Here is a 21,528-nt window from a genome sequence, read left to right on the forward strand (position 1 = left end):
GATTTGGTCAAATCTAGTGTTTTTAATCATTGCCTTTTTGCAGGCATGTGTTCTATGATTTTTGCTGTGCCTAATCTCTTAATGATTGCATTTCAATGTGAATGAAATAAGGCCTTAGCCTGATGTTGTGTTTACATTTTGACTGATTGCTATCAAATCTGAATAGACATTTTCATTTCATATTTCTATTACGTCAAATAGTGACAAGAAATGTTTTTGGGAAAATGGATTTATTTCACATTCGCAATATATTAACATAACTATTTTAAGGCCAAACCTTCTTGGAAAATATCTAACTAGAAGTGGTTTCTCTCTCTTCTGCATTGCAACACAATATCTCCGTCTCTTTGTTTTTACTGCATATTTAACTTATTTTCACTCATGCTTTATTTCTTCTACTTGAATGTTGGTTCCTTGATGCATATACACTTTCCAATCAATAGATATAAACCAAATAGATACATACAGAATAAATATATGAATGAATTATTTTTTTCATTATTTGACGTAATAGAAATATCAGCTCCAAATTAATTTTGGTGACAATCAGAGTGTAAGTTCAAAAGAATTAGGCTGGCTGCTTTCTTTCATTCACAATGAAAATTAGTCATGCACCCAAGAGACTGGGTATAGCAACGTTATGTTAAAAATAATTGCAAAATAGCAATTATTTAAAATGCTAGGTTTAACTGAACATGGATGGCAATTTAAGCAAAATATTAATTAGAAATAGCCAATGAGGCTCTCAGGATAAGATCTTTTATCTCTCAGATTTACACTATTGCCTTCTGTTTGCATTACAAACCTTAGTAGTTTAGTAGTGGTTATCACCACTGTATAGTTTTACCAAGCATTACTTTAAATTGGAACAATGAAATATTTTATGTGACAAAATAGATTACATAGATGATACCTTTTATCCTCATACCTAAATTTCAAATTATAGGAAAATAATGAGTATACTACCTTGAAATTATTGCTATGTTTTATTTTCTCAACACATTTTTCTTGTGCCAAAAGCCATGTACCATTGTGGCCTCATATGCTGTAAAGTAGCAAGAGATGGCAATTTTGTAAGAATAATTTGTCCCTGTCCCAAAAACTCAGATAGAATAGTCACACTTTTTTAAATGACAAAAATTTCCAATGTCATGAAACATGTATTTCTGGTATATTAAAATTTTCTAACATTTATATTAGAACATGGCCTATGGAGATGCTTAATACGCACCAGTATTTCGTTTTTAGAATCCATGTGGCAAATCAACACAGTAATGCAGCCATTCGTATCTGTTTTTGTGTTTTAAAAAGTCAGGCTCTGCGGCCGGGTGCGGTGGCTCACGCCTGTAATCCCAGCACTTTGGGAGGCCAAGACAGGCGGATCACGAGGTCAGGAGATCTAGACCATCCTGGGTAACATGCTGAAACCCCATCTCCACTAAAAATACAAAAAATAGCTGGGTGTGGTGGCATGTACCTGTAATCCCAGCTACTCAGGAGGCTGAGGCAGGAGAATGGCTTGAACCCGGGTGGCAGAGATTGCAGTGAGCTGAGATCAAGCCACTGCACTCCAGCCTGGTGACAAAGCGAGACTCCATCTCAAAAAAAAAAAAAAAAAAGAAGGCTCTGAATGAAAATCTCTTAAGATGTGGCTCAACCAAGTAATTGTTTTTAAAACCATGTTATAGATTAAGATTGATTTTCTGTAGGTATTATGGAAGTTCTTCCTTCAGGGACTGTTCAACACAAGAGCTAGAACTTTTAGCGTTTGACATAATGAATCAAATCTTCTTTCCAATGACTTTTATATAAAGACATTAATTAAAGAAGGCACACAATTCAATTCAGAGCTCCTTAGACATGAAATTAACAAGAGAATTGATATTGAGTGATTATATACACAAAAAGCAAATGAATCCATGTATATCCTAATATTTTATTGGCAGCATTTTACCACCTTTACAGAATTGACTTTTGTCTTTACTCTTTTAGATCAGCAAATAAGAATTATAATGGCTTACAGATTGCAAAATAATCATAGTTATTAAGCAACATTGTTAGTTTCTAAAGTAATTGGAACCTGAAGTAAGAAATGAAACTTAGATATCTGATAGTATTCTAGAGCAATAAGTGATTTTTTTATCTAAAGACTTTAAGATAAGCAACTAGAAAGAGTGAGCCAGCATGAAAAGCAATTTGAAATTGAACTTCTCAGAGCACAACGTAATGATTGAAATCAATATTATTTGTATGACACTCTAACCCTGTGCCTTACAGAATGGGTACACATTCAATGGTAACAATTAGAACTACATACACAGCCTTTACTTTTTAACATTAGAATAGATATAATGTAAGAAATAATGCAACACACATCAATCAGGGAGGAATTCTTTAATACTATTATTCTAACATAATTTGTCTCCTAGGTGATCATTTGTTCTGTATTCTTATCAGAGAGTAGTTTTTAGTATTTAGTTTGCAAAAATTCTTAACCAGTTTATCAAAAAGGCAGGTCCTCCTCTTTCCTCTCCCAGGATTCTGCTAAAATGCTTTTGGTGTAGTTCCTAGGAATTTGTATGTCTAAAGACCCTATCAGTTGATTTAGTGCAGGTGACCATGGCTTAGACACTGAAGAGCAGCAATATAAGAAAATGTTTGGCCAAGCGCAGTAGCTCATGTCTCTAATCCCAGCATTTTGGGAGGCCAAGGTGGGTGGATCGCCTGAGGTCAGCAGTTCAAGACCAGCCTGACCAACATGGAGAAACCCCATCTCTACTAAAAATAAAAAATTAGCCGGGCGTGGGTGGCGCATGCCTGAATCCCAGGTACTCAGGAGGCTGAGGCAGGACAATCGCTTGAACCTGGGAGGCAGAGGTTTGGAGGTTGCAGTGAGCCAAGATCGCACCATTGCACCCCAGCCTGGGCAAAAAAAAAGTAGAAAGAAAATGTTTTAGTCAGCAAATCAGAACACTCAGGGAAAAAGATACCAAATAATTGAGGCTTGGAGTGCTTCTTGTTCAATTGCATGAGGAAATGTGATTAGTATTAAGAATGAAATTATGTTCATAATCTGGAAGCAGATAGAGAATTATGCACAAGTGATTCTTGAAAACTGCCTATACCTATAAAGCTCTACTCTGAAAGGTAGAACTATATTTGGCCCAAGTCAAGAGATAGGAGACAATAGGCTAAATCCCAAAAGAACTTTTGATTAATTGGTTATTATAAAGATAATTATTATGAAATATAATAGTCTTTGAATAAATTTTGGATGAAAATACTAATTTTGAAGAAACCAGGCCTTAAAATAATTTCATTTGGAACAAATGCAGATTTTTTTTCTTCCTGAAAATGAATATTTCTCTAGGTCCACCTTTAATGCAATTATTTTTTTTCTTTTTCTCATTTAATGAAGATAGTGAGTTGCTAGTCTCTAGAAATTCTATACATTTTTACAGTTCAAATAGCCTTTTTGTAATGTTTTAAAAAATTACTGTGTCATTGGATTTGGGAAACAGTGACCCACCTTCTCCATGTACAAAAACAGCAGATAGGAATTGCCAAATTTTCACTTCGGTAAAATCACAGAAACAGATACATTATAATACATTTAATCTGTTCATTGTAATTTTTTTTTCACAGATTCAAGAATGGCTTTGTTTAAATTGCCAAACCCAGAGAGCAATATCAGGACAACTTGGAGACATAGGCAAAATGCCACCTGCACCATCAGAACCCAAAGCACCTCCCATGCCTGTTCCTACAGAATCACCATCTCAGAAAACAGCAGTGCCTCCCCAAGTAAAATTAGTGAAAAAGCAAGAACAAGAAGTAAAAACAGAAGCTGAAACAGTCATTCTGGAAAAAGTAAAGGAAACACTATCAATGGAAAAAATTCCTCCTATGGTAACCCCAGATCAAAAACAAGAAGAGAGTAAATTAGAGAAAGACAAAGCTTCAGCTCTTCAAGAAAAAAAGCCACTCTCTGAAGAAAAAAAGCTAATCTCTGAAAAAGAAAAGATATGTTCTGAAGAAAAAAAGCCACTACTAGAAGAAAAAAAGCCACTACTAGAAGAAAAAAAGCCAACCCCTGAAGACAAAAAGCTACTCCCAGAGGCAAAAGCATCAGCCCCAGAAGAACAAAAACATGACTTACTTAAATCTCAAGTACAAATAGCTGAAGAAAAGCTTGAAGGCAGAGTGGCTCCAAAGACAGTGCAAGAAGACAAACAACCACAGACCAAGATGGAAGATTTACTATCTGGCACACCTCAGAGTTTACCTAAAGAAGATGATAAGGCAACCAAAACAATAAAAGAACAGCCACAGCCACCACGCACAGCAAAACCTGATCAGGTGGAACCTGGGAAAGAAAAAACAGTAAGTTAAAGTTTACTAACTTCTCACACTCTCATGTATGAAATTACTAATTTTTAACCTAAGTATACAAGTTGTGCAATGGTAATTATATAAGTGAAGTTCCTCAAACAATGAATGACATTCTTAAAGAAGTATAACAATTGTTTGACTATAATGAAGAGCTTTGGTCTTTTCACAGCTTTATGAAGTTTACATAAAGCATAAATACAACATTTATTTCCCTGTTTCCTATGCCTATCAAATAATCTATCAAAATCATATGGAGTGATAAAGAAGTTATCCAGTTTTATTTTTTTCTCTACTATGGACGTAAAAATCAATATCCCCCTTTAACATAAAATAATGTGTCTTTATGTAAGTTTCAGTTTACTTAACAATTTGTTTACATAACAAATGGTTATGACATAACATAAGTCAACCATTTGTTGACTCTTATGTAAACCAGGTTTTATTTAATGTGTGGTCAGCCGTAAAGTAATTGCAAAAAGAATAAAAGAAGGAAAAAAAATGACGTAACTAAAATCCAAAGCAAAAGTCATTCTAAAATTTCACAACGCAGTTTAATATTTAGTATGATTTTTAATATAATGTATTCTGTTAGCAGTTTTATTCAATGTGTTTAATATTGAAAGGTTATTTGTCATCAGCATAATTTGGAAAAATATTCTTTTCTTTTTCTTTAATTGAAAATTTTCATTTAACCCATTTTAACCAATATTTTCACAAGCAGTTACATCCTTTTCAGAGGAACTCTGATATTTTTTGGAGCTATAAGAGACCTTACATTATACTTAATTGAATACATTTAATTCACAGAGGACAGCAATGACTTACCAGGAAATTAAATAATTTAATAGTATTAAAATTCCAACTAGAAACTGTACTTTGTTTCACTGTGATTCAATTGTGTTTTCTTTACAGTTTTAACACATGCTTACCAACCCATCTCTGCTATCTGATGCATCACACATTATCTAAGTAAATCCTGGTCTCCTTTCATTAAATGAGTTTGAGCAGAGTCAAAAAGATGCCTATAGTCTCCATTCTAATGACTGAGTCTAGCCACCACCACCACCACCAATTGCTTCTTCCAGCTAACCTTTTATTATTATTATTATTGTACTTTAAGTTTTAGGGTACATGTGCACAATGTGCAGGTTTGTTACATATGTATCCATGTGCCATGTTGGTGTGCTGCACCCATTAACTCGTCATTTAGCATTAGGTATATCTCCTAATGCTATCCCTCCCCCCTCCCCCCACCCCACAACAGTCCCCGGAGTGTGATGTTCCCAGCTAACCTTTACAGAGCTTGGTGCTTGGTACTGTTTGTCTCTTTGTGAAACTTTCTGTGGCTTTCATGGCCCTCTACTTTCCTTCTCTTTTTGTCTTTCTGATCATACTTTATGAAATCTGCTTTGACTATCTCTATGATTTATCTTTGCAAAGTCCAGATGATTTTCCTTGTTTCGTTTTGAGTTCTGTCTTTGTTCCTCCTATGGGAGCTACATGAACAATTTTTGAATCCACTTATGTACCTCTTGTCCCTCTCTTGAGTGTCAGACCTGCATTTTCAAGTACCTAGTCAGTAGTTCTACTTCAAAGCTTCTCTGTAAATGCAAACTCAATATGTCTGACTCTTCCACTTCTCTATAGAAACAGTTTCTGGTGGTAACTTTCTATTTCACCATCAAGCACCTGTCTCCTGTCTCCCAGTTACTAATCTTCTGAGTGATTTCAGGTCTCTTCTTACCTGTCCTTTGTTCTCCACAATGAAGGTATCACACTTCTGTCTATTAACTCCTGTTCCTCAAGGCACTACCTTACTTACTGCTTTCGTGACCTTTTGCCAATTATTTGAGCAATCTAATTACTGGTTAGGATGCCTTCCTTTTCTCCCTTCTCCAGTCTGTAGCTGTCAGGTAAATGTTTTCTAGGGTTCAGATAATTTAACTCCACCACTCAGATGTTCCTACTGATTCCCTATTGTGTTTTAAATATATTCCAAACAAGAAGTTTTCAAATATTTTCCTGAATGCAGTACTTTTTTCTTCTACTTTATAACTTTATCACTTTCTTTTTATTATTACTTTTTCTTTCGTTATACAACCTCAATATGTGTATATGTATTTATAAATTTTATGTATGTACTATTTTACTAATATTTACCTTATAAAACATTCACAAAGAATAGAGAATAATTCGGTGAAATAAACTGAAATTACCGTTGTTATTATATTTATTTAAATGCAGATAATATATACAGATACATTTGATCACCTTAAAAGGTGTTTAATAATGATATTTTAGAGAGAGCACTGATTATGTTTTAATATTTTTTAAGATCTTGGTGTAAAATTTTATGATATAGTTATTTGAAATCCAGCTTCAAAGTTAAGCTTATTTTGATACTTTGATGTTCAGTTTTAATGGCTATTCAGAGCAGAAAAAAAAAGATAATTAAAAAGGATATGCTAGAAATGAAAGAAGTAGCTCACAGTTTGTTCTCACTATATATTGTTACCTTTTTTTGAAGTGTGGATTGGAAACCAATTATGAAAAAAAGAATTGGCAATTGCACAAATAAGTGTCAACCTTCCTTAATACCAATCATTTGTGTTTGTTAACTATCAGAAAATGTGGGGATTTTAAAATACTTTTTCCACAAATGATTTTAAACCCGATTGCATTTCTTTGTCTAGAAGGTTTTTAAACAGATTAAAATATTCTGTTTTAAAGTTTGTTAAATAAGCAGATACAATAACTTTTAAAAGTGACATATGTTATTTTGTATAGCGTAATCATATGATAATTTCCAAATATTTATCTTCAAAGAGCTATTTCCACATTATAATTTTCTCAGAGAAACAGGTATTGTTTATTTTACTTTAACTATATAATACCCAGCATATTGCTGACAACTAGTATTTATTTTCTTGCTATCTAATAAGTATTGTATTACTAAAAAGCACTTACAATCCTCTATTTTTAAGAAACAATCAAATCTTCACATTCTGCAGCTTTTTAACTAATTTTTCATGAGGTAAACGGTAAATATCTGTGTCATGGTCAAAAATAATGTCATAATCTCTGTCTCAGTACAAAATAAATGTTCTTCAAAATATAAAGATCTTATTAGTATACAGTGTACTACATCAGTAATATCTTGAGGCAGTCTGTCTAATTCTGGCTTACTTGTAATGAATAAATGTTTTTCACATGTACTGCCATCTCCCTAACCGTATTCTTTAAAATTATAATTCCAATCAGAGAAATTACTTCTCAATTTTTAATATTTTTTATTTAAAAAATATACATTTTTTGAATTAAACAAATCACTCCACATTGAGGCTATGTCTTCATTGGTACATTTTTCCTTGAGGGTTCACAATAGTAATCCTTAAAATATTTTATTATTAATTCAAGAGAAACAGGGAATATTATGAACTGAGTATGTAAAGAAATCTCCATAGTTGGGTTATATTATTATTAGATCTTTTGCTACTTAATTTGTTCTCATAATTTTTTCCCAAATCTTCCACAATTATTTCTTTGTTTCTTCCAACATTTGCTGACAAAGGAATGTAGTTTGACTTGTCACTATATTGATTCCACATATCACTTTAGTCATTTTTTCATGGCCAAAAACAAAAAACATTTCCCCATCTGTTACGTGATTTTTCTTACTGAGAAAGAAAATTCAAAAGAAGATTCCAAATGGTTATTATTGAAATTAGTGAAAACTTATAAAGTACTAGAAAACTTATTTGCTGAAAATTACAGAGGTTTGTGATAGTGTCATAATACCACTGGCTTTGATTCAAAGCACGTTCTATATTTAGGGTAAGGTTTGTTATTAGCAATAATAGATGCAGAAACAGATTTCAAATAGCTTTCCTGATAATGTCAAGCATTTTTTACTAACTTCAAGTCAGATCTGATTTAATTTGATGATCACTGTTCTCACCTTGTTATGAAAACTGATAAAAAGCTTGTAACAATATGAAAAGTATCAGCTTTCTTGTGAGTGCATGTGTGTATTTCTTACATTACTAGTTTGATCTTTAACAAATGATTTTTTTTGCAGAAATTTCTTCTACTACTCAGCTATTAGAGGAAAGCTAGTTTAGTTAAAACTAGGTGATCTTTTATAACTACAAACCATAAATCTGCATAACTGAATGATAAACTTCAACGTAAAGGTGAGCAAGTGAAGTGGTTGCCTCACTGTAACTTCTCTTTATAGTTGGTTGCCTCATTATAACTTCAGCCTTCTCCCAGGATTCCTCACAGACCATGTGACCAACTGACATGACAAGTGAGATAATAGTATTGTCCATCTATTGATTAAATATTAATGCAGTTTAATTTATCCTCTCTTTTGGATTTAAAAATGCAACTAAAATCCTATTGTCTTCTCATTGTATTCCACTGAAGCACTTTGCATAGCTACCAGGGTATGTGCACCCCACAGCGGAGACTCCTGTCTAAATGGCTTAGTTGACTTTCTCAGCCTTCTGGAATCTGGCTCCAGCACAACTTTCAAGCAACCACTAACATTCCCCATGGGGAGAAATTAAAGAAAAACAGCCAAATACGCCTTTGTGTGATTCCTGAACATAGCCTGTGCTTTCTCCTTTCTGAACCTGTTCTCAGTTTTTCTGTGTGTACTGATGCTGCACCTTCACATCAACTGTGTCAGAAAAAATCCCACCTGAACCTCCAGACCACTTTGCTAGCATGACTTCCATGAGTCTGCCCTTCTATTCCCTGATGCAGTTTTTTCTGCGTCAGAAAATATTAGAAAAATAGTCAGTTTTCCTGATGCAGAATTTTCTGCAATGATTAATTTCTTAATTAGTTTTTATTTACAGTCAAAACAATACTCTTAATTTACCTCTTACTATTCTGGCTGCTGTGTTAAGTACTTCCTTATACAATTATTGATAAGGTTAATATTATGATAGCTTTAGTAAAGATGGGGAAACTGAATTTCCATGCCCAAGATCACATAGCTGGAAGGCAGAAGTGCTAGAATTATAGTCCAGCTCTGATTACAAAGACTGTGCCCTCACCCACTGCACAAGATGTTTTTTCCTATGACACTTTTAGAATACTGGCTTTTCATTATTATAATTATCCATCTCTCTTAGCAACCCTCACTGCTACACCAAACACTTGGTATAATATTTTACTCTATTTATATATGTGTATTATTTAATCATTAATCTAGCTGTCATTTGTGTCATTCATATTATTATAGTACATTGTTTAAATTTCTTTGTTGCCACATCATTTTATCACTTCATTCATTCCTATCTTTCAAAATGTTTGTTGAATAGCATTAAAATTAATCCTGAAGTATAACAATTTGAAAACTACATACACATTTTTAAATTTCTAGTTTAATATTTTAAAAGTCATATTGCTATAGAATTTTACTTTTTACTTATATACACAAACAGAATACTGTTTAAATCTTTATTTGATATAATACACTAAAATACTCTCCTCATAGAAACCAAACTTGGAACATTCTTTAGCAGGTACTTTTATTTCTTGTTAAAATGATCTCAGGGTTAGTATTAAAGTTACATATAGCCAATAAGTGGCTGCCTAATCAGAAAGGATGAAAAATAATAATGTTTTCTGTAGTGAGAAGGACTCCCATATTATAGTGCTTAGATGAGAGCATCCGATCTTTCACTCCAGGTCCAGTGAATTTTATAGGCTTAATTTTGTTTGGAGTGTTACAAACACTCAAATCAGTAATCTGCATTAATGTAAACTTTATGTAAATTATTGAAGATTTGCATTCATTGTTTAATTTTAGCCCGTCAAAATAAATGGAAAATTAAACAAAAACTTCACACACTGCATCCTTTCTTTGCACAGTTTTATATGTCATCTAGAATTCAGTTCTTTAATAATATTCAAAAAAAATTCTGTTTGCCTTCAATATGGAAGGCTTTTGTGAAAAGAGCAAAACCAAATTTGGCAGTGCAGGTATGTCTTGGCACATTCTCCACTACTAGTGAAGGCCTCAAGATACACCACCATGGGAAGAGATCCAAATGGGGCTCCGTTCGTCACTGCCTCTCACTGACCAGTCTGCAGCTCAATAAATGGCAGGGGGTTATTGGAAGGGAAAGGAAAAAAAGCCTGGAGAGTAAACACTTTGCCAACTTGCCACCTTATAATATGCAAAAGTATTTAGGGGAAGAAAATCATTGCAGCATCACCACCATAGGTAAACAATGATGAAATCCTATGAGGAGTGTGGAGGGAGGAGACCAGGCAGTGAGTGGGAGGAGGAATAACTGGGTAGGACATGGTGCTGAGTGAAGAAGAAAAGCATGAACACAAGGAAAAGGCACATAAGGGAGATTGTAGGGCTGGTATTTTGATATTTATGTGTATTAATCTTCTGTCTAATGTCACTTAATTTCTCTTGTTACATTATATAAGTCTGGTCCTAATCTGTTTTGTATAATATCAGTAGAACCTTCAGAATCCATTATATGAAACTGTAACTTTTTAAATGGTCCTCTGAATTGTTACATATAACCATGGTCACATTTCTTTCATATATGCTTAGTTTTATGACATTGTTACATATTTTAATATACGTAGACATAAAATAAAGAATACACATGGCCAGGCAAGGTGGCTCACGCCTGTAATCCCAGGATTTTGGGAGGCTGAGGTGGGCGGATCAGGAGGTCAGGAGTTCAAGATCAGCCTAACCAACATGGTGAAACCCGTCTCTACTAAAAATACAAAAATTAGCCAGGCGTGGTGGCGCACACCTGTAATCTCAGCTACTCAGGAAGCTGAGGCAGGAGAATGGCTTGAACCCAGGAGGCGGAGGTGGCAGTGAGCCAAGATCGAGCCGCTGCACTCCAGCCTGGGTGACAAAGCGTGACTCCGTCTCAAAAAAAAAATAAGAAGAAAAATAAGAATACACATGACATTATCAAAGTTTGACTGTGAAAGATTATTTTCTTGACCTTTTATTCACAAGGAGCTTAAGTATCCCACCCCCATCATGATGGTGTTTACTGTAATTCAGTAAAGGGAGGATAGGGCTAGGGTTAAAAAAAAAGACAAACAAGGAAGGACAGAAATCATATTGAATTCCAAAAAATGTGCTCTGGCATTTTCTGGGATGTAATGAAATGGAAATGTCTCTCCACTGTTACCATCCAGAAAGCATTTATTAGAAGGCAGCTTCACCATTGCTTGCCACTTCATTATGAGAAAGGAACTGAAATGAGTTAAGTGCTCATCAACCCTCCTACTATAGTCTCACAACTGCAGATAAGAAATTCTTTACTGGAAAGACATGCAAATTGGTACAGTATAGTTAATTCTAGGTGCACACTGAAGAGTAGGCATTAGTTTTTGCACTAAAGTTGTTAAGAATATATCACACTGTCTTTTTTAATTGAGTAACATTGTAAATTCAGCAAAATCATTTTACCCTATAATATGCTCAGGATAGATCATTGACCATGCATAATAAAGGTATATATTTAGATGAAAATGAATGTAAAATGAGCATCAAGCCAACAATATTTATATTTGATAACTCTAACTAGAAAAAGGAGAAGAAAAGAAGGAGGGAGGGAAGGATGGGGAGAGGGAGGGAGGGAAGGAAGGAAGGAAGGAAGGAACGAAGGAAGGAAGGACAAAGGAAGGAAGAAGGAAGGAAGGAAACTCGAAGGAAGAAAGGATGAAGGAAGGATGGAGGAAGGAAGGATGAAGGAAGAAGGAAGGAAGGAAGGAGTATGTTTGTTGTGCAAACTTACGTCTGTTTACTTGTGCCATAGTTAGATCAGAAGATTCTGCTCATGCCAACACACACTGAAAATATTGAGACAGTACAAGATACAGACTTAGTGGAATTAAGGTGGCCTCACAGGCTAGAATAAGCTGCAGCATGCTCTTAGGCAGCTGTTCCCCTAACCCCTCCTTTCTGTAGGCTGTGAGACTATTGTGACACTCTCCTTTAAACAGGACAACTAACTGAATCAGTTTTATTTTGCTCATGTATATTTTTAATTAGCAAAAAAGTCTTTATGCAACAAGTCTCTATATTTAATTTTTATTTAAGGCCTCTCTGATTCTTGAACCTAAATTATTGTCATGGCATCGTCATAGCCCAAGAAAGGCAACAAGTTCAAGGTTGTGGTGTGTCGCTAAGGGTCCCAGATCTCTGGAAAGCCCATGCTCCCGCTCACAAAAGCTTATTTATTGTTTAAGGAAGCTGCTTTTCAAGATAAAACAAGATTTCAAAATCAGAAGGTATTTGTAAGTGACATTAGTGAAACACCTTTGAGATGAAATGCTGAAGATAAATGTGATTAACAACTCTACAAAAATAACAGCTGGATATTTCTCTTTAACTGAACTGATGAGTCAGACCAATTATTGCATAACTTTTTCAAAGTACATAATTTCTAAACATTCATTCCAAGTGATATAGAGTAATGATATTAACAATAATACCAAGTATATATAGTGTTTCATAACTTTCAAAATGTCTTTTTAAAGCAGTGCCTTGTTTGAATCATTTGACAAGAATGATAAAAGATTATTTGTGGTACATGGCATATATGTTATTATGGCATGTTACTTGCTTTTTTTTGTTTAGTAAATTCTCCAACATCCCTTACAACTTACAGCCAGGCACAAAGCCCATTGTCTGATACTTTCTTGAACTTTACCTGACCTCATAATCCAAAAATATAAATTATGTTAATAGAAAATTTATCTTTAAACATCTTCATCACAATTTATAAACTTTATTCTAAAGCAGATTTATTGAGAAAAATAATCGTATTTTTGAAGGAAAATGACATTGAAATGTGAAAAGGTAGAGTATTTGTGAAAGAAGATCAAATGTCATTGAGAATTGACATTTAATGAAATTTAGTTTAAATGGAAACTAACCTTATGAACGCATATCAACAATATTTTTCTCAAACTTTTAAAAAATACTGACATATAGTTGAAAAAATTTTCCAAAATTATTTTTCAGTTCCTAATAGTTATTTGGTAGTAACAGAGAGGCCATGTTTTTAGTTTAACCATGTTAAGTTTTCCTGTATCTTTATCTCCCTGCTTAGGAAAAGGAAGATGACAAATCAGACACCTCAAGTTCTCAGCAGCCTAAAAGCCCCCAAGGTCTGAGCGACACGGGATATTCTTCCGATGGAATATCAAGCTCGCTTGGTGAAATTCCAAGTCTTATTCCAACTGATGAAAAGGATATTCTCAAGGGACTCAAAAAGGACTCTTTTTCACAAGAAAGCAGCCCTTCCAGCCCCTCAGATTTGGCTAAGTTAGAAAGTACAGTCCTATCTATTTTGGAAGCTCAAGCAAGTACACTTGTTGATGAAAAGTCAGAAAAGAAAACACAACCCCATGAAGTTTCTCCTGAACAGCCTAAAGACCAAGAGAAAACTCAGAGTTTATCTGAAACCTTGGAAATTACTATTTCAGAAGAGGAAATCAAAGAGAGTCAAGAAGAAAGAAAAGACACTTTTAAAAAAGATAGCCAACAAGATATTCCTTCCAGCAAGGACCATAAAGAGAAGTCTGAGTTTGTTGATGACATAACTACTAGAAGAGAGCCTTATGATTCAGTTGAAGAGAGTAGTGAAAGTGAAAACTCACCTGTTCCACAAAGAAAACGAAGAACTAGTGTTGGCTCATCAAGCAGTGATGAGTATAAACAGGAAGACAGCCAAGGATCAGGGGAAGAGGAGGACTTCATTCGAAAACAAATCATAGAAATGAGTGCTGATGAAGATGCTTCAGGTTCTGAAGATGATGAGTTCATCAGAAACCAGCTCAAAGAGATTAGTAGTAGTACTGAGAGCCAGAAGAAGGACGAAACAAAGGGAAAAGGCAAAATAACAGCAGGGAAACACAGAAGACTGACGCGAAAAAGTAGCACAAGCATTGATGATGATGCAGGAAGACGTCACTCATGGCATGATGAAGACGATGAAGCATTTGATGAAAGTCCTGAACTTAAATACAGAGAAACTAAAAGTCAGGAAAGTGAAGAACTTGTAGTTGCTGGAGGAGGAGGGCTACGCCGATTTAAAACAATTGAGCTCAACAGTACAATAGCAGATAAATATTCTGCAGAGTCATCACAGAAAAAAACAAGTTTGTATTTTGATGAAGAGCCAGAATTAGAAATGGAAAGCCTGACAGACTCACCTGAAGATAGGTCAAGGGGAGAGGGATCTTCGAGTCTGCATGCTTCCAGCTTCACTCCTGGTACATCCCCTACATCAGTATCATCACTTGATGAGGACAGTGACAGTAGCCCGAGTCACAAAAAAGGAGAGAGCAAACAGCAACGTAAAGCTCGGCACAGATCACATGGCCCTCTTTTGCCTACTATTGAAGATTCTTCAGAGGAAGAAGAATTGAGAGAGGAAGAAGAATTATTAAAGGAGCAAGAAAAGCAGAGGGAAATAGAACAGCAACAAAGAAAGAGTTCTAGTAAAAAATCAAAGAAAGACAAAGATGAACTTCGAGCTCAGAGAAGAAGGGAAAGGCCAAAGACACCACCTAGTAATCTCTCTCCCATTGAAGATGCATCTCCGACGGAAGAGTTACGTCAGGCTGCAGAAATGGAGGAGCTCCATAGATCTTCTTGTTCTGAATATTCACCTAGCATAGAATCAGACCCAGAAGGTTTTGAAATAAGCCCGGAAAAAATAATAGAAGTACAAAAAGTTTATAAATTGCCCACAGCTGTGTCATTATACTCACCAACAGATGAGCAATCTATTATGCAGAAAGAAGGTAGCCAAAAGGCGTTAAAAAGTGCTGAGGAGATGTATGAAGAAATGATGCATAAAACACACAAATACAAAGCTTTTCCAGCTGCAGCTGAACGAGATGAAGTGTTTGAAAAAGAGCCGTTATATGGTGGGATGCTAATAGAGGATTATATTTATGAATCTTTAGTAGAAGATACGTACAATGGATCAGTAGATGGCAGTCTGCTAACAAGGCAAGAAGAAGAAAATGGATTTATGCAACAGAAAGGAAGAGAGCAAAAGATAAGACTTTCAGAACAGATTTATGAAGATCCCATGCAAACAATTACAGACCTCCAGAAAGAGTTTTATGAGTTAGAAAGCTTACATTCTGTTCTGCCTCAGGAAGATATTGTTTCAAGCTCTTTTATCATCCCAGAAAGCCATGAGATAGTGGACCTGGGTACTATGGTAACATCTACAGGAGAAGAAAAGAAACTACTAGATGCTGATACTGCCTATGAAGAACTTATGAAGAGGCAACAGATGCAGTTAACACCTGGATCTAGCCCAACCCAGGCCCCCATTGGTGAGGATATGACAGAGTCCACCATGGACTTTGACAGAATGCCTGATGCATCTTTGTCATCAAGTGTTCTCTCAGGAGCGTCTCTTACAGATTCAACCAGCAGTGCAACACTCTCTATCCCAGATGTTAAAATAACCCAGCATTTTTCAACAGAAGAAATTGAGGATGAATATGTAACCGATTATACGAGAGAAATTCAAGAGATAATTGCCCATGAATCGCTGATTTTGACCTACTCGGAGCCTTCAGAAAGTGCTACATCTGTCCCACCCTCTGACACACCTTCTCTCACATCATCTGTTTCTTCAGTCTCTACCACAGATAGCTCCTCACCCATTACTACCCTGGATAGCATAACCACAGTTTATACAGAGCCAGTGGACATGATAACTAAATTTGAAGATTCTGAGGAAATTTCTTCATCAACTTACTTTCCAGGCAGCATTATAGACTATCCAGAAGAAATAAGTGTATCTTTAGATCGGACTTCCACACCAGATGGTAGAGCTAGTGCTGATCATATTGTTATTTCCTTATCTGATGTGGCATCTTCTATGATAGAATCTGTAGTACCTAAACCTGAAGGGCCAGTTGCTGACACTGTTTCTACTGACTTATCTATATCTGAAAAGGACCTAGTGAAGAAAGCCAAGAAGGAAACTGGGAATGGAATCATTCTAGAAGTTTTGGAAGCTTACAGAGACAAAAAGGAGTTGGAGGCTGAACTAACAAAAAGCAGCTTATCCGAAACCGTGTTTGATCACCCACCTTCTTCTGTAATAGCCCTTCCAATGAAAGAGCAGCTTTCAACTACGTACTTTACATCTGGAGAGACCTTTGGTCAGGAAAAACCTGCATCTCCGTTACCATCTGGCAGTCCTTCTGTTTCCTCTCTTCCAGCTAAACCTCGCCCATTCTTCAGAAGTTCTTCTTTGGACATTTCAGCTCAACCTCCTCCCCCTCCTCCCCCTCCCCCTCCTCCTCCTCCTCCTCCACCACCACCCCCTCCTCCCCCACCACTTCCTCCACCAACTTCACCTAAACCAACTATTCTTCCTAAAAAAAAGTTAACAGTTGCAGCTCCAGTGACTACAGCTACACCTCTGTTTGATGCTGTTACTACTGTAGAGACCACAGCTGTTCTGAGAAGTAATGGATTACCTGTTACAAGAATATGTACCACTGCACCTCCTCCTGTTCCTCCTAAGCCATCTTCAATTCCATCTGGACTTGTATTTACCCACAGGCCTGAGCCAAGCAAACCTCCAATCGCCCCCAAACCAGTGATTCCTCAGCTTCCAACAACTACACAAAAACCAACAGATATACACCCCAAACCAACAGGCCTATCTTTAACTTCAAGTATGACCTTAAATTTAGTGACTTCAGCAGATTATAAATTGCCTTCCCCTACCTCCCCACTTTCCCCACACTCCAACAAGTCCTCACCAAGATTTTCCAAATCCCTCACAGAAACTTATGTAGTTATTACATTGCCATCTGAACCTGGGACTCCAACAGATTCTTCTGCTTGTCAAGCAATTACCAGTTGGCCCTTGGGATCACCCTCCAAAGATCTGGTTTCTGTTGAACCTGTGTTTTCTGTAGTTCCTCCTGTGACAGCTGTAGAAATTCCAATTTCTTCAGAACAGACCTTCTACATCTCTGGAGCTTTACAGACATTTTCTGCTACCCCTGTCACAGCACCCTCTTCATTTCAAGCAGCTCCCACGTCAGTTACACAGTTTCTCACTACTGAAGTTTCCAAGACTGAGGTTTCAGCAACCAGAAGTACAGCTCCTAGTGTTGGTCTCAGCAGCATTTCCATAACAATTCCTCCAGAGCCTCTTGCTCTAGATAACATACATTTAGAGAAGCCTCAGTATAAAGAAGACGGAAAATTGCAACTTGTTGGTGATGTAATTGATTTGCGTACAGTACCAAAGGTAGAAGTTAAAACAACTGATAAATGTATTGATCTTTCTGCTTCTACAATGGATGTGAAAAGGCAGATCACAACAAATGAAGTTTATGGGAAACAAATTAGTGCTGTCCAACCCTCTATTATAAATCTTAGTGTGACATCATCAATAGTGACTCCTATATCTCTGGCCACTGAGACAGTGACCTTTGTCACATGCACAGCTAATGCAAGTTACACTACAGGCACAGAAAGCCTAGTGGGTGTACAACATGCAATGACAACACCACTCCAACTTACAACATCAAAGCATGCTGAGCCCCCATACAGGATACCAAGTGACCAGGTCTTTCCTATAGCTAGGGAAGAAGCACCAATAAACTTATCTCTAGGTACTCCAGCACATGCAATGACATTGGCTATTACAAAACCTGTCACTGTGCCTCCTGTTGGTGTCACAAATGGATGGACTGATAGCACCATATCCCAGGGGATCACTGATGGGGAAGTAGTGGATCTCAGTACAACCAAGTCTCACAGAACAGTCGTAACAATGGATGAGTCTACTTCAAGTGTGATGACCAAAATAATAGAAGATGATGAAAAACCCGTTGATTTAACCGCAGGGAGAAGAGCTGTGTGCTGTGACATGGTTTATAAATTACCATTTGGAAGGAGCTGCACAGCACAGCAGCCTGCAACTACTCTTCCTGAGGATCGTTTTGGTTATAGGGATGACCACTATCAGTATGATCGATCAGGGCCATATGGTTATAGAGGGATTGGGGGAATGAAGCCTTCCATGTCTGACACAAATTTAGCAGAAGCTGGACATTTTTTCTATAAAAGTAAGAATGCTTTTGATTATTCTGAAGGAACTGACACAGCAGTAGATCTGACTTCAGGGAGAGTTACTACAGGTCAGTATGATGTGGCAGCAGACCTTTCCTTGAAATATCATTATGGTGTTCCTCATCTCATTTCAGGATGAAAATGTGGCTTCTTTTCCAGTTTTGTTACTTTTTCTCTTTCTTTGGATGTTATAGCAGCATATTTTGGAGTACATGTGCACTTTTGTTCCTTCATTTTTTAAAAAAATTGTTCTGCTCAAAATCACCTGCATGCACCTGCATGTTCAACATTGTTTTCATTCCGCATCTAATTAGGCTACCCTGTGGATTTGCATGCAGTCTCATTCATTATGTTCATCGAGATGAGAGGGTTTTCAAACTCAAAAAGCATCATTCATTCTGGGAACTGGACTATAACTCTGCCCTGTATTTCAGGTGAGGTAATGGATTATTCAAGCAAGACTACAGGTCCATATCCAGAAACACGACAAGTCATTTCAGGAGTTGGGATTAGTACCCCACAGTATTCCACAGCAAGAATGACACCACCGCCAGGACCCCAGTATTGTGTGGGGAGTGTTTTGAGGTCATCTAATGGTGTTGTCTATTCTTCAGTAGCAACTCCAACACCCTCTACATTTGCTATCACCACACAACCCGGCTCCATTTTCAGCACCACAGTGAGGGATTTGTCTGGTATTCATACAGTTGATGCAGTGACTTCATTACCTGCCCTGCACCATAGCCAGCCAATGCCTAGATCATATTTTATAACGACAGGTGCATCTGAAACGGATATTGCGGTAACTGGTATTGATATCAGTGCCAGTTTGCAAACTATTACTGTGGAGTCTCTTACTGCTGAGACGATAGACTCTGTTCCCACTTTAACCACAGCATCTGAAGTGTTTCCTGAAGTGGTGGGAGATGAAAGTGCTCTTTTAATTGTCCCTGAAGAAGATAAACAACAACAGCAGCAGCTAGACTTGGAACGTGAGCTCCTGGAACTGGAGAAAATTAAGCAACAGCGCTTTGCTGAGGAATTGGAGTGGGAACGTCAGGAAATTCAAAGATTCCGAGAACAAGAAAAGATCATGGTTCAGAAAAAGTTGGAGGAGCTGCAGTCTATGAAGCAACACCTTCTCTATCAGCAAGAAGAAGAGCGGCAAGCCCAGTTCATGATGAGGCAGGAGACGTTAGCTCAGCAACAGTTACAGCTTGAGCAGATCCAACAGCTGCAACAACAGCTTCACCAGCAGCTGGAGGAGCAAAAGATTCGGCAGATCTACCAGTATAACTATGACCCTTCTGGAACTGCTTCTCCACAAACCACTACAGAGCAGGCAATTTTGGAAGGTCAGTATGCTGCTCCAGAAGGCAGTCAATTTTGGGCAACTGAAGATGCAACCACCACAGCTTCAGCTGTTGTGGCAATTGAAATACCACAAAGCCAAGGATGGTACACCGTTCAGTCTGATGGTGTTACTCAGTACATTGCCCCACCTGGTATCCTGAGCACTGTTTCAGAAATACCTCTAACAGATGTTGTTGTCAAAGAGGAAAAACAACCCAAAAAGAGAAGTTCTGGAGCTAAAGTCCGAGGACAGTATGATGACATGGGAGAAAATATGACAGATGATCCCCGAAGTTTTAAAAAGATAGTGGACAGTGGTGTACAAACGGATGACGAAGATGCCACGGATCGGAGCTATGTGAGTAGGAGAAGGAGAACTAAAAAGAGTGTGGATACAAGCGTCCAAACTGATGATGAAGATCAGGATGAGTGGGATATGCCTACTAGATCAAGGAGGAAAGCTCGTGTAGGGAAATATGGTGACAGCATGACAGAGGCTGACAAGACCAAACCTCTTTCCAAAGTCTCCAGCATAGCAGTTCAAACAGTAGCAGAGATATCTGTGCAAACTGAACCAGTTGGAACCATAAGAACACCCTCCATACGGGCACGAGTGGATGCCAAGGTAGAAATAATTAAACACATTTCAGCACCTGAAAAGACTTACAAAGGGGGCAGTTTAGGATGTCAAACAGAAGCAGATTCAGACACACAAAGTCCTCAATATCTGAGTGCCACATCTCCACCCAAAGACAAGAAACGCCCAACACCTTTAGAGATTGGTTATTCATCTCACCTCCGGGCAGATTCCACAGTACAGCTGGCTCCTTCCCCACCCAAATCCCCCAAAGTCCTTTACTCACCCATCTCACCACTTTCACCAGGCAAAGCCTTAGAATCAGCCTTTGTACCTTATGAAAAACCCCTCCCTGATGATATAAGTCCACAGAAAGTACTGCATCCAGATATGGCTAAAGTTCCCCCAGCAAGTCCTAAGACAGCCAAGATGATGCAGCGTTCTATGTCTGACCCCAAGCCTCTGAGTCCAACAGCAGACGAAAGTTCCAGGGCTCCTTTTCAGTATACCGAGGGCTATACGGTAAGAGTGATTCTTTTCAGTTGGAAGGCAATGGATGAGTTATTAATCATGTGTTTTCAGACTTTTAGGAGGCAATCAGGCTCCTGGTACCTTAGAAACCTAATATTAGATTAGAGTGAAGATTATTGCCTTAGAAATTTACACTATATATGTGTGTGAGCGTGTGCGTGTGTGTGCGCATGCGTGTGTGTGTGTGTGCATGTGTGTGTGCGTGCATTTGTGTGTAGAAAACCATACATTCACTTAAAAATACCAAAGAAAGAAAACACATTATGTGAAGCAAAATGAGTTTATTATTTTAAGACAATGAAATTGAAAGTCTTATTCTTATATCGAAATCTCCCAAATATCAACTGTAGCTGTGATTTCAGTAAACATAATTAATATTCATTTTCAAGCATGATAGGAAACGTTAAACAGATAATGCAAAAGGTGACTATAAATTTAGACCATGGATATTTAGTGGGAAGGCCCTTAGGATTATCTGGTCAGTATCCTCTTCCTCCAGCCAGAATGTCTTCATTAAAAGGCTTGGAACACTTAC

The 21,528-nt window shown here is 37.0% G+C and overlaps 1 protein-coding gene across 9 annotated transcripts in view; it reads left to right on the forward strand.

The window, feature by feature from the left end:
* PCLO (piccolo presynaptic cytomatrix protein) overlaps window positions 1-21,528 on the forward strand; it is a 402,967-nt gene that overhangs the window by 191,847 nt on the left and 189,592 nt on the right. For 7 of the 9 annotated variants that reach the window (XR_004371190.2, XM_032761204.2, XM_032761205.2 and 4 more), the window contains exons 4-6: window positions 3,646-4,383; window positions 13,515-18,600; window positions 18,967-20,984. Coding sequence is in view for 8 of the 9 variants with exons in the window: in XM_032761204.2 (XP_032617095.1) it covers window positions 3,646-4,383; window positions 13,515-18,600; window positions 18,967-20,984 (7,842 nt within the window). In the remaining variant the exon portion in view is untranslated. The remainder of the gene's footprint in view (window positions 1-3,645; window positions 4,384-13,514; window positions 18,601-18,966; window positions 20,985-21,528) is intronic. The other 2 variants (XM_032761207.2, XM_032761208.2) reach the window with 2 other exon arrangements.

Source organism: Hylobates moloch, unplaced genomic scaffold (genome assembly GCF_009828535.3).
Source record: "Hylobates moloch isolate HMO894 unplaced genomic scaffold, HMol_V3 SCAFFOLD_1, whole genome shotgun sequence".
Taxonomy (NCBI): Eukaryota; Metazoa; Chordata; class Mammalia; order Primates; family Hylobatidae; genus Hylobates; species Hylobates moloch.